This window comes from Heptranchias perlo, chromosome 8 (genome assembly GCF_035084215.1).
Source record: "Heptranchias perlo isolate sHepPer1 chromosome 8, sHepPer1.hap1, whole genome shotgun sequence".
Taxonomy (NCBI): domain Eukaryota; kingdom Metazoa; phylum Chordata; class Chondrichthyes; order Hexanchiformes; family Hexanchidae; genus Heptranchias; species Heptranchias perlo.
The window spans coordinates 11426856-11441001 of record NC_090332.1 but is presented as its reverse complement, the minus strand read 5'-3'; the positions used below and the strand labels follow the sequence as shown (position 1 = coordinate 11441001).

Sequence of the window (14146 nt, the reverse complement as noted above, 5' to 3'; positions counted from 1 at the left end):
GATTACAGTATCCAATTCACATAGCAAGAGGTTTTCATTGTTAAAGCCCCTGGGTCATGAGATCGTATGACCTAATTGAGCATTTCCGATTGTAAAGGGACAGGGGTCCACTTAAGGGAAAGATCAATAATGCTAAAACGGAGATTATCTAGTGCAGATCAGAAATTTGTAATTGTTAGTTTTACACTTTAAAAAATAAATTATGTTGTCCTGCTAATTCCCATCTGTGGTCTATAAACATTGCCCAGAGAGGGCAAGCAGATAACCTGCATTCAGGCTTTGACCTATTCTGCTTTTGAGCTGCCCATTGACAACACACCTTCCAATTTTTCCTCCACATGAATAAATGCCCACCATCCGCTTGATGACTTTCTACAAAACTGAGGCTACGACTCGGAACTGGGCAAGGTACCATGGCAGTGTGGAGGCAAAGTGCGAGAGATGGATGGATGGATCAAGTGAACCCCCCCCAGAAGCAATGTTACGTGAGGCCTGGTATTCAATGTCTGTCACATATCAGCCTGCAGAGTCATCAATGCACCCATCTACCATGATCTTATGCTCCCTTCATTGCTAGCACCATCATCCTCAAGAACGAAGGACACACTACTAAGTGGAGTGGGGGAAAGTAGACCTGCATTTGATCACACCAATAAGTCACACACTGATATCACAGTGTGCAAATCCATCAAATATCAGTGATGGCACCTTAGTTTTGTAACAAACATTCACTGTGGCAAAGGTCTGGGAAAAAAAACTTTATTTGAAACACATTATAAATGTAAAAATACAAATGAACATACATAACCAAATAAAAATAAATAGAGCCAATAGTATTCATACAAAATCAGGAGAAAAACCATATAACTGCAAAACAAAGACAATATTACAAATTACAACACAAATGTGTAAACACAAAAATCAACACAAGAAAGTGAAGTGCTTAGCTAGCATGTTTAGAAGTTGGAAAACTCACTTCACTGCTATTTACTAGAGAAGCTCTGTAGTATATACTGTCTCATTACTTTTCCATCTATGGGGCATAACTGTGCTTTTGCTATTGTAATAGCTTCTAGCCAAAGAGAGAGAGTGAAGGAGAAAAAAAATACAGGCAACATTTGGTAATCCCATTATCCCTGTCTCAATGTTTGAAAAAAAAAAGCAAGCACTTTTTTCAATCCATGCAATATTCAGAAGGCATTTGTCCAACAGTGTTTAAAGTTAAATTGGGAGTAATTCTGCATTGCCAGCCTAATGCCTGTTTCTAGTTACCAAGGGCTGGCATTGGCTTAATATTGCACAGTGTGTTGCGTCACTGAATTCATATCATTGATTGGTTTGTGGTAAACCCTTACCTAGTTTATATTAGCTAGAATACCCTGGTCAATTTTACTTGTCAAAATTGTGGAATATAGTAAATTAAACTTGAGAAATATACATATTCACACTAGCACAGGCACCTCATAATACAACAGTGCTGTAATTGAGCAGAAATTTGTGTGAAAAATGATGTGTCAATGCAAACATTCTTCATAAATATACACTTTGATTATTGCTTGGTTGTTCAACTAAGTTTTGAGTAAGAGCTTCAGAATTAGAATGCCAGTTAGTGGACAAGGATAATATGGACCGATGCAGAGTCTATTAGAAGCTAATATCCATGAATTGAAGATTTCTCAGAAAGATAGTCTTGCTTGGATATAAGGCCATTGGCGATCAACTTGGAAAATACGTCTATATTTTGTGAACAACAAAGTGGCTGGGGTTATTCCTTCCAGCATTGTTTGGATCAGGTTAGTATAAAAAAAATGAAATTCGAACTGTAGGTACTACTTTTAATACACCTTTGCATTATCCACACTTACAAATATTGTGTGAAACCAAAATGGAATGGGGTTGGTGTTGCTCTCTCTCTTTAACTTCCTTTCTTTCTACAATCTCTCCTGTATCTCTACACAATTGATGCTGGGTCATGCAGCATTCCTTTTCCCCTGATGCTACACCATAAAGGCAGTTTTTGTAGAAAAAGCAGACAGTTTTCAGACCCTTCAGTAACAAAGCAAGGCAGTATCACCAGTGACTCAGGTACATACAAAGGTCCATTCTTCAAAATATCTCAAGTAGGCTATTCTGTACCACAAAAGAGTGACTTACGCCAGAGAGCTCTCGTAATTAAATTATCACCAGTACTCAGGACAAGACTCAGCACCAAAACTGATTTATACAGCATTCAGCCTGTCAGTGCCATTTGGTATACAACAATTTAAAAGTAAGCCTGCTGGGCACATGATGGTTTGCAGCGCACTGCAGTGTCAAGAACGCATGGCTCAGAGAGGTTTGATGCAGATCTGATTCCATCACGCTGCCAAGTTTCCCAATTGCAGCTAGACTTTTAGAGAAGTCAAAAAGTAAGTAGGGAGAGAGGACCTACACTCATATTCCCTAGCAGCAAGCTCACAGTAACATTAGTGAAACGCTCTCAGGGAAGATATTGTACAGCTCTCTCTACTATCTCCCAACCATGCACCTTAAACCCAACCTCAGAAATACACATCCTATTTGCATCATTCTGGTTTGCATTTCCCACAGCAGCCATTTATGTGGCTTTTCTCTGAGTGACATTACAAAGTAAAGATGAGTAACAAGCTGTTTTGCACTGTGATTTTGCAACCATTAAGTAATGGATTGAAATTAACCAAGCTCATTTTACCTAGAGGAGCAGGATGAGAGATTCTTCCTACTGCTTTATTGTGTGGTGAGTGGGTGTGTGGGGACGCAGGGAGGGCTAAGGAAGGAATTTTTTTGCGCTTATTAAGGTGAGGGATATCACTGCTGGAGAATGGAACACTTGTCATCAAGTCAGCATCAAGCACTTCCAGAACTGGTATAGCACTGCCAGATATGGAGTAAAGTTATCTCTAAAGTACATTGCTGGGCACTGTAATCACAACCTCAGAATCAGTGTGATTTTTTTAAATATATCTGTGCTATAGTCTTCTGAGTGGACTGCCCATTATGGGCAATTTTATTTTGTTGACTCATGCCCAAAAGGAACAGTGTTAAGAATACCCTAAACCCATTTCACATAGATGCAGCTAGCTCAAGAAAAAAGACTTTCCTCCCATCAGTCTGGATTTGACACAAAACTATGCCAGAGAAGTGAAAGAGTGAGCTGCCTCACTGTGCCTGCTTACTCAATCAAGTTTGTTTTTAAAATATATACACCAATTCACACAGTTGAACTAGATGCTGTACAACCAGAGTTGGGTAACTGAGATTTTGCTGGAGTGAACCACTTATGAGCCATTGATTTGTGAGTGGTCCTCTGACAGGTTGATCAGCTCAATATAGCACAATGGAAAGCATCCCAATTATTTCTCTGAAGAACTGACAAATCACATCTGTAATCCTTCAGTCAAATTCTATAAAGCCAATGCAACTATTGTTAATTTTTGCTGGTTTGTGATTTTGTTTAAATCTGATGGATAAAGAGAATAAAACAAAATCAATTACCAATGTAATGCTCCCATCCCTTAGCTCACATTTGCTGCTAATAGTGCAATGTATAATGCTAAAAATGTTGCATTCAACGGGACTTTTCAGCATCACAAGTCATCAACCTACTTCTGATCACAGCATAAAGCACAGTTTTTTTTCCAATATTACAATAATTGCTTGCTGAATATGTTTTCTACTTTGTACAGTTAAGCAATATCCTATGCAGAATCTGTGGTTTACATACTAACCACACATAAATAACAAACAGCAGTTCTTTGATTCAACAGAACATGAGGTTCAACTGACTGATATACTGAGCAGTTTGGCACCAATGTTTTTGTTTTTCGTTATTCTTAGCTTGTATTGCCTATACATTAGTTCATTTTACACAGTGCTTAAACACAGTATTTCTTTCCAGTATCAATAATAATGCCAATTTGCTTCTCCAATTCCTTTTTGAAGACGATTCATGAAGGCTAGGGTAGCTGTCGATGTGGTTCACATTTCACTGCACACATCAGACAATGTGTCTTCCCCCCACCGCCCCCCCGTAATGTTTCATTATTGGATGGATGCAAAGCTAACAGCTGTAGCAAAAGTAATGTGGTGAGAAAAGCAGGAAAATACCTCAAGGCTAGTTAAATGGCAAGCAAAAACTGTTCTCAGTAACACAGGCCAGATCAAAAATGTTGTGCCTGCTGGTATGTGCTCTGCCATTTAAAAGACACTACAAAACAGTGTTACTCATGCAAAGAATTATCTTTGTCCTCCCCATTGTGTCTATACTGGCTGAAATGGTTGCTGTAGTCAGGGTCAGTGGATGTGACCAGAGCGCGTCGGGTTGGACTGGACTTGTGCTTGGGCTGTCCAGGCAAACTGGAACTTGTTAATTTCAGGCCACATGCTGAATCCAATGCACCATCTGGATCAATCATCACATTGATGGCTAAAAAGGAAAAAGGCAGTAATTTGTTAAACAAGAGTAATTTCAATGGATTACAAGTAACAAGTAATCGGTCAGATTTTTCTTACTTTTTTTCCTCAATTTGTATTTCATATAAAATTAATGCTCATTCTCATCTTGAGAGCATTTATTTTCTACATGCACATTCTATTTTCATAACATTATTAGTGTAGCAGATCCATAAATTGGCTGGTCTCATTAAAATCTGTCCAGATAGGCATTTAAGATATTTCTTAGGTTGGGAACATTTTATAGACTGAAGAGGTTATTTCAAAGGCTTGACACAGTAGTGACGTAACTATGTCAATCCTTAGACTTAAAGTGCTCGATATGACTGGGGAAAGAAGGTCTTTGGAACTGATTTTCAGTCAAATCAGAGGCAGAGGAAAACGGGAATTTTTAAAATTAGGTAAAATATACAGTTAGAATAAGGTACATCAGAAATAGAGTAGAAGTTTAAATTATATTAGAAAAAGAGGAAGAGAAAGAAACAGGGAGAATAGAAGTGAAGTGTTTACTTTTCAAGTGTTTATTTTAGTTGTACAGTATATGGTTAATACTACAATAATAAAACTAGAACTCAAGTAGCTTTATTTCTGTAATATTAAGGTTTTGTTCCAGTAACAGTGAATGGCCTGAAAACCTAAAAAAAAAATGGCCTGGAAACTGGAATTTCCTAGACCTGCCTGCACTCCAACGGTTACGTTTCACCAGGCTCTGTGTAATGTGAAGATCATTTAGCTTGCTTTTTTGGACTAAGACAACCACAAGGAATATAAAACATAGTTAATATTAGAGGTAATATAATTCTACCATTTCTAAATTATGTCGAACAAGAGTCTGGTCAGAAATAGTACTTGGCAGAAGGCCAGTTAAACACCAGATGGCAAGAATTCAAAACAGTGAAATGGCAATCACCTTGGAGTTGTTTCTCTACCTTTTTCAACTCCTGCAGGATCGATGAAATCTCCTTTAAAAAAAAGATTAATAAGTGTAATTCTTGTCTTCAGAACAAGCAGGTGAAACTTCAGATACAAAGTTAATATATTAACCATATTAATTCAGGCCACAGAACACTAATTGCTGATAAGTTGCAAGACTGAACACTGCAATCTTTTCCAAAAGAATGCTAAGAAAAAGGCTTAACACTTTACTGAAAACAAGCAAGAGGGAATTAAATATTAATTCAAAGTGTACAGCTGGAGTTCACAGAAGGTCTGAATAGAAATTCAGTGCTAAAAATGACTCGAGATTCAGTTATAGGAATCATTTTCAGATATTGTAAGTATGGGACTGCCAAGCTCACCTTCCCTAAGCCCTGGCTAGGCATTCCTGTTATAAGGGCAGGAAAGTAACTCTTTAGAGGTTATAGTTGAAGACTTGTGCTCCAGAACTAGCTGCGCCTCTAGCCAAGCTGTTCCAGTACAGCTACAACACTGGCATCTACCCGACCATGTGGAAAATTGCCCAGGTATGTCCTGCCCACAAAAAGCAGGACAAATCTAATCCGGCCAATTACCGCCCCATCAGTCTACTCTCAATCATCAGCAAAGTGATGGAAGGTGTCGTTGACAGTGCTATCAAGCGGCACTTACTCACCAATAACCTGCTCACCGATGCTCACTTTGGGTTCCGCCAGGACCACTCGGCTCCAGACCTCATTACAGCCTTGGTCCAAACATGGACAAAAGAGCTGATTTCCAGAGGTGAGGTGAGAGTGACTGCCCTTGACATCAAGGCAGCATTTGACAGAGTGTGGCACCAAGGAGCTCTCGTAAAATTGAAGTCAATGGGAATCGGGGAAAACTCTCCAGTGGCTGGAGTCATACCTAGCACAAAGGAAGATGGTAGTGGTTGTTGGAGGCCAATCATCTCAGCCCCAGGGCATTGTCCAAGGCCCAACCATCTTCAGCTGCTTCATCAATGACCTTCCCTCCATCATAAAGGTCAGAAATGGGGATGTTCGCAGATGATTGCACAGTGTTTAGTTCCATTCGCAACCCCTCAAATAATGAAGCAGTCCGAGCCCTCATGCAGCAAGACCTGGACAACATCCAGGCTTGGGCTCATAAGTGGCAAGTAACATTCGCGCCAGACAATGACCATCTCCAACAAGAGAGTCTAACCACCTCCCCATGACATTCAACGGCATTACCATCGCCGAATCCCCCATCAACAACCTGGGGGTCACCACTGACCAGAAACTTAACTGGACCAGCCATTTAAATACTGCGGCTACAAGAGCGGGTCAGAGGCTGGGTATTCTGCGGCGAGTGACTCACCTCCCGACTCCCCAAAGTCTTTCCGCCATCTACAAGGCACAAGTCAGGAGTGTGAAGGAATACTCTCCACTTGCCTGGATGAGTGCAGCTCCAACAACACTCAAGAAGCTTGACACCATCCAGGACAAAGCAGCCCGCTTGATTGGCATCCCATCCACCACCCTAAACATTCACTCCCTTCACCACCGGTGCACAGTGGCTGCAGTGTGTACCATCCACAGGATGCACTGCAGCAACTCGCCAAGGCTTCTTCGACAGCACCTCCCAAACCCGCGACCTCTACCACCTAGAAGGACAAGAGCAGCAGGTACATGGAAACACCACCACTTGCACGTTCCCCTCCAAGTCACACACCATCCCGACTTGGAAATATATCGCTGTTCTTTCATCGTTGTTGGGTCAAAATCCTGGAACTCCCTTTCTAACAGCACTGTAGGAGAACCTTCACCACATGGACTGCAGTGGTACAAGACGGCGGCTCACCACCACCTTCTCAAGGGCAATTAGGGATGGGCAATAAATGCCGGTCTCGCCAGCGACGCCCACATCCCATGAACGAATAAAAAAAAAAATCAGGTCCAAATCTATTACAATACTACAAACATAATTACTAACTGCATTTATATACACAAGAGCACACAGTTAATCTCACAATAAATTAATGATTTATATATTCCTGCCATATTAAAAAGAATTAATTTTTGGTGTTGACCAGACATGACCAATATTGACTGGATTATTAAAATGAAGCTAACTGTAGGATTGTGATATTAATGAGGGATCTCATCCAAGCACAGAGCTCTTTAGAAATATGGGTGGCAATTTTAACCTCATCCTCCCATTGAGAAACTGACTATTTCAGGTGCAACACTGGTTTTACACCTTGCCCGATTTTACTCTCCATTGAAGTCAGTGGAGAGTAACATTGGGCGGGATGTAAAACCGTCGCTCTACCCAATCCTGTGGGATTCCTGCCTGGCGAGTTTGGTTAAAATTACCCCGATGTGCTGCTTCATTTTCAGCTTACCTCAAGATCTTGTTCTATGATTTTTTTTTTTAATTAAATAAAACTTTATATGATCAACAATTTTCCTTTTTTGTCCTGCTAAAGGAGAAGTGTAATTTCTAGCAGGTGGTATTAGAGCAGCACAGGCTTCCTCGTCCCCAAAATTAATCCAGCTGGGAATGGATGCATTACGTAAGAGATTAACAGAGAGGGAAGGGGAATAAAATATAAGATCAGTAGTTTACCAAAGTAGCAACAGCCTGAATGATCAAGCCAATTCTTTTCCCTGCCCTCGCTTCAATTCTGATACCATGTCAACATTCAAGTGTAAAAAAATTACACTTGGCTACCAAGTTTGAGGCGATGCGGTGCTCCCATATTGGCGAGATGGAAGAGAACTGAAATCGGGTAACCAACAGTGCTTCCAACTTTTGAAATATATTAGCACAAGTAGCAGATTGTTGGGAAATTTTAACTTATACTTACAAAAGTTGAATAAAGTTTTTGAAAATAAAGCATTTTCTGAACTTTATGTAATTAACTGAATGTGAGCACATAGAATCCAGGCCTCTTTAATTACTGCTTTGGAGATGTGAGTATGCCAGCAATATTTTACACTATGGCAAAGATCGTTCTATCCTCCAAGTTGGAATTTATGGAAATTTAAAGCAATCTATACAAGTCTGAACCCACACTGTCAGCCAAGCATACACTAAAATACCAATAGGACACTCTTGAGCATATAGGGCAAAATGTAAACATATCGCTCATCCACAAGAAAGGCAAGCCCAAATCAAACTGTTTCCAACGGACCAATCTCCTTGTTAAATCCTGGCACCTTGTCCGCAGTATTTCACTCCCAACCTGGTGCACAAAGACCAAGTGGATTTTGTCTATCACAAGTAGGCAATGTACAACTTCTCAACAGCCAGCACCAGGCAACTCAGCCCTTGTACTATCCTTGTTGTAGAAAAAGCATTCAACAAAGTGAAATGGCCTACTTAAAGGTTAGGCAAAAAGGAAAGTGGATCACGCACATCTATTCAAGCCCCTTATTTATAGTTAATCACCAACTGCTTCACTCCTACAACCACATCACGTGCATTAAAAGATTTAGAGCTCCTCTCAGGGCAAAAAATAAACTAGATGAAAAAAGATGGTACAGTAGACATACAGTATCACTCAGCATAACAAATGCATTCCCTGTTAAATGATCATTCTAAACATGCTCTTATATATATTCCAAATGCTCCCAATCAAAATCCCTAGATCTGTCTTTACTGAATCAGATAAACAGATAATCAGATTCCTTTGGAAGGACAAGGAAATTTCAACTGCACAAGATACAGATACAGTTTTCCACGAGGTCCCCATATTGGACACTTTAGTCAACCAGATCATAGAAGAATCATAGAAAACAGAAGGAGGCCATTCAGCCCATTGTTTCCGCACCAGCTGAGAAACGAGCCACCCAGCCTAATCCCACTTTCCTGCATTTGGTCCGTAGCCCTGCAGGTCACAGCTCTTCAGGTGCACATACAGATATTTTTTAAATGAGTTGAGGGTTTCTGCCTCTACCACCCTTTCAGCCAGAGTTCCAGACCCCCACCACCCTTTGGGTGAAAAGATTTTTCCTAATTTCCACTCTAATCCTTCTACCAATCACTTTAAATCTATGCCTCCAGGTTATTGACCCCTCCGCGAAGGGAAATAGGTCCTTCCTAGCCACTCTAACTAGGCCCCTCATCATTTTGTACACCTCAATCAAATCACCCCTCAGCCTCCTCTGTTCCAAGGAAAACAACCCCAGCCCATCCAATCTGTCATCATAGCTAAAATTCTCCAGTCCTGGCTACATCCTCGTTAATCTCCTCTGCATCCTCTCTAGTGCAACTACATCCTTCCTGTAATGTGGTGACCAGAACCGTGCGTAGTACTCATGCTATGGCCTAACTAGTGTTTTATAAGTTCCAGCATAACATCCCTGCTTTAATAGTGTATGCCTCAGCTAATAACGGAAAGCATTCCATATATGCCTTCTTAACCACCTTATCTACCTGTCCTGCTACCTTCAGGGATCTGTGGACATGCACTCCAAGGTCCCTCACTTCCTCTACACCTCTCAGTATCCTCCCATTTATTGTGTATTCCCTTGCCTTGTTTGCTCTCCCCAAATGCATTACCTCACACTTCTCCGGACTGAACTCCATTTACCACTTTTCTGCCCATCTGACCAGTCCATTGATATCTTCCTGCAGTCTACAGCTTTCCTCGATGACAATAATAGGTTCAAAGTTTGCTTAACTATTCCACATCGGAACTACAAAACTCCCTCATTAAAACATGAATCATTCAACCATATTGTTATATAGTGGATATTACAATAGTTTCTCATAATCTGTGTAATTCTACCTGTGCTTTTAACAATAGTATACCCCTGTATATCTTACAACCTGCTCAGTGTCAGCCTTGGCTCAGCAGTAGCACTCTCGCGTTGGAGTCAGAAAGTTGAGTTCAAACCCTACTCCAGAGACTTCAGCACATAATCTAGGCTGGTGCTTCTGTGCAGCACCGAGGGAGCGCTGCACTGTCGGAGGTGCAATCTTTTGGACGAGACATTAAACCGAGGCCCTGTCTCCCCTCTCAGGTGAACGTAAAAATCCCACGGCACTATTCAAAGAGCAGGGGAGTTCTCCTGATGTCCTGGCCAGTGTTTATACCTCAAGCAGCAGCTTGATCTTGTCATTATCACATTGTTTGTGGGACCATGCTGTGCGCAAAATTGGCTGCCACATTTCCTACATTACAACAGTGATTACACTTCAAAAAGTACTTCATTGGCTGTAAAGCGCTTTAGGACATCCTGAGGTTGTGAAAAGCCCTATATAAATGCAAGTTCTTTCTTTGCTTGGCACAGTCATTTCCAAAGGTATGATTGAGATTGTGAACATGTCAAGTGGGGAATCAGGAGGACAAATGTAAGGTCTTATCATTCTATTGCACTGTTTCAATTGTCCACCTTTCAGGGAAGAAATTTGTACGGTGAATAGTGCATGGCTAGAATCGGAAATAGAGACAACAAAAGAAAGATGCTTGTCAATTTTAGAAATTGATGTGGTTTACCATCATAACCACTCTACAAATGCTAATTGACTATACCAATAATTTATGTATATATCCTCACAATGCTGCAGAATGCAAAGTTTTACTGGCTTGCTATCCACTTCAACAAATCTGAATATGAACTGCTGGCAAGAAATGTGGATTTGGTTAACAGGGTTTCCTGTTCCAAAATTACACGAAATCATTTTGTGCAGTGGAGCAGCAAGCAAGTGAAGCAAGTGTTGTAATTATATCTTGGACAGCTGAAAAATGAGTATTGATGCATTCCTCTAAGTGCTTAATGGCCAGTTTAAAACACAAGAAATTCAATTTGTGGTTGCAATTATCCTAGGCTACCAACTAACTTTCCCTTCCTAGCTTTTGTTACATTTAATTTCCTTACTACTCTGCCTCTTAGCAAGTATTCAATCTATCTTGCCCACTTTGACAATTGAATCATTACCACAGACCCATCATTTATTAAAGTAATTCCAAATACTAACAGCATACTTTATAAATCCCAATGATAAATGTTGAAACCACCTTGTCCTAAAGTTCATAATATTAAATATCTTCCTTAAATCTCATTACAAAACTGTGTTCCAATGTTAAGAATCCCTGCCCATGGTGCAATAAATTATGACCGACACAATTAGCATTAAAGGAAAACTCCAGGATCCTTTTTAGTATTACATCTTAGTTACTACTTTTTAAAGAGCATCAATTTTTCAATTCCACTGCCTTAATGTTTAAAAATTAAACTTTCAATGACCCTCGCAACAATATAAGTCACTGTCTGTTTTACATCTGTGGCTGTTGAAAGTTTACAGATATTGCAAGGCTTCAGTCTGATACAACACAGCTGGCACGAGTCTAGCAGTACTGATTACTCTATGCAATGGAATTTGTAGCAAGTCAACTTGAGAAACTGTTCACCCTCATTAACTATTCCTAGGATACTTGTGATGATTTATTTTAGATTACCTCCTTCATCTAGGATTGTTGCTCTGCACTGGATTTCTAAATTTAAGGAATAGAATGCTGCAAATCCCCAAGGTGTGTGGAGGCTCATGCGAATATCCACACATCGTCCACTTTTAATTGTCTAAAAGAACACTCATCATACATGTACTATACATGTTTGTATAGTCTAAGATAAACATTCGATTGGGCCTTACCACATGAGTATGAGGCATCTTGCAGTGTAAAATAACCATACAAAAAGGGAGGAAAAAGACCACCAGGCCCACCCAATCCAGGCACAGCACAATCATGCCCTCCCCACCAAATCATGCAATCTCCTAAAAAAGGAAAGAAAACAAAGGAGAAAACCCAAGACTTTTTAATTCTTCAGGACAATTACAGTGGATCTATGATCATTTAGTTACTAATATATGAGTTCTGATGGCAAGGAATTTCCCTTTTCAGGTCTAATTCAGTTTCTAATTTTGTATAATATCTTTGAGCTCTGCCCTTCTTCTTCCCCTTCATTTCATCACATCCCTCCGCTTTGGAATTTGCTTCCTGGCTTCACCTCATTTTCTCTCACCCCACCTTCAAAACCTCCTCCAAACTTATCTTTGAGTATACCTTTGGTCAACCCCCCTCATCTTTACCCTGATTTCACTGGCTCAGTGCTCAATGTTCCCCTCTGTAAAGCACCTTCTCACCACCACCTTCTCAAGGGCAATTAGGGATGGGCAATAAATGCCGGCTTCGCCAGCGACGCCCACATCCCATGAACGAATTTTAAAAAAAATGTTGTTACTTGAAAGGTGCTATATATAAATGTACGTGGCTGTCCTTATTGCTTTTAACTTGGATTCTTTTACTGTTAACTTTATACTGTTTATTCTGAAACTCAAAAAGGTATAGAGCATTTTTAATATAGAACACTTTATATACATACTTTTGATGATTTACATCTAGGTTTTATGAATAAAATTTATTTTTTTTGCCTCTTGGGTGAATTTTTTTCCACAGCGAGTTGTTATGATCTGGAATGTTCGGCGCTAAAGGGTGGTGGAAGTAGAGTCAAATAGTAACTTTCAAATGGAAATTAGATATATACATGAAAAGGAAAAATTTGTAGGGCTATGGGGAAAGAGCGGGGGAGTGGGACTAATTGGATAGCTCTTTTGAAGAGCCGGCATGGGCACGATGGGCTATATGGGCTATATGTGCTGCAAGATTTTATAGTTCTATGAATTCCTCAATTATGAGATCGTCGCTAAATGGCGTCCACTCTCCCATCTGCTGTCTGATTTTGTCCAAGCATATGGTTATCTTAATGGAGCATGTACATATAATGTACAGTATTGTGAAGTCTTTTCATATTAAAGAATATGAACAGATATACTAGAAACAGTTCTGTCAGAAGAAATCTGACTGAATTGTGGGTTTTACATTTGTAAGCTGTGTTCTAATGTTAAGTGTACATGGTATAACTGACTATGGAGCTCTAAAGTATAGAGTTCCAGTCTGTTATAACCCATGAGAGTGCTGTAATGAACATATCTTATAAATAATGGTATGATTTCAGTTCACATAATAAAGCAAGTACCTTTAAGTATGACATTACGTTGATATTTTAATTGTACTAATTATACATTTAAAATTTCAGACATTAATACAATATTTTAATATTCCTTTGGTGTGTAATAAATTGTATCCTAGTAACACATCAAATTTATTAATCGATTTTGAATGTTGTGAACATTAATCATACTTTCACATGGTTTTACTATGTTCCTATCTTACTGTGTTAAAATCACTGGTGCAGTAGCAAGTCCCTATACATCTCCGCACTACCTCTCCCGATACATTTGCTGCTGTCACTGTTTGTTGATCCCAGCCTATGTTCAACCATGTGTATCCCAATATACAACTGTGAAGAAAAGGGAATAGAAAAGACAGCAAGAGCAAAGCAGTGGGGGAAGTGAAAGAGAGAAAGGGGAAAAAAGTGAAGATTGAGAGAGCAAAAGAATGAAAAGAGATGGAAAAAAGAGTGCAAAGGCGAGGGAGGGGGACGGGGAGAGAGAGCGAGGGAGGGGGACGGGGAGAGAGAGCGAGGGAGGGGGACGGGGAGAGAGAGCGAGGGAGGGGGACGGGGAGAGAGAGCGAGGGGAGGGGGACGGGGAGAGAGAGCGAGGGAGGGGGACGGGGAGAGAGAGCGAGGGAGGGGGACGGGGAGAGAGAGCGAGGGAGGGGGACGGGGAGAGAGAGCGAGGGAGGGGGACGGGGAGAGAGAGCGAGGGAGGGGGACGGGGAGAGAGAGCGAGGGAGGGGGACGGA

General features: G+C 40.4%; 1 protein-coding gene across 6 annotated transcripts in view; it reads right to left on the bottom strand.

The window, feature by feature from the left end:
• Positions 1-749: 749 nt before the first annotated feature.
• Positions 750-14146, bottom strand: part of cep170aa (centrosomal protein 170Aa) — a 116719-nt gene continuing 103322 nt past the window's right edge. For all 6 annotated transcript variants that reach the window (XM_067988662.1, XM_067988656.1, XM_067988660.1 and 3 more), the window contains 2 exons: positions 5381-5432; positions 750-4444 (listed from right to left, as the gene is read on the bottom strand). In XM_067988662.1, the coding sequence (XP_067844763.1) occupies positions 4239-4444; positions 5381-5432 (258 nt within the window). In that variant the 3' untranslated portion in view covers positions 750-4238. The remainder of the gene's footprint in view (positions 4445-5380; positions 5433-14146) is intronic.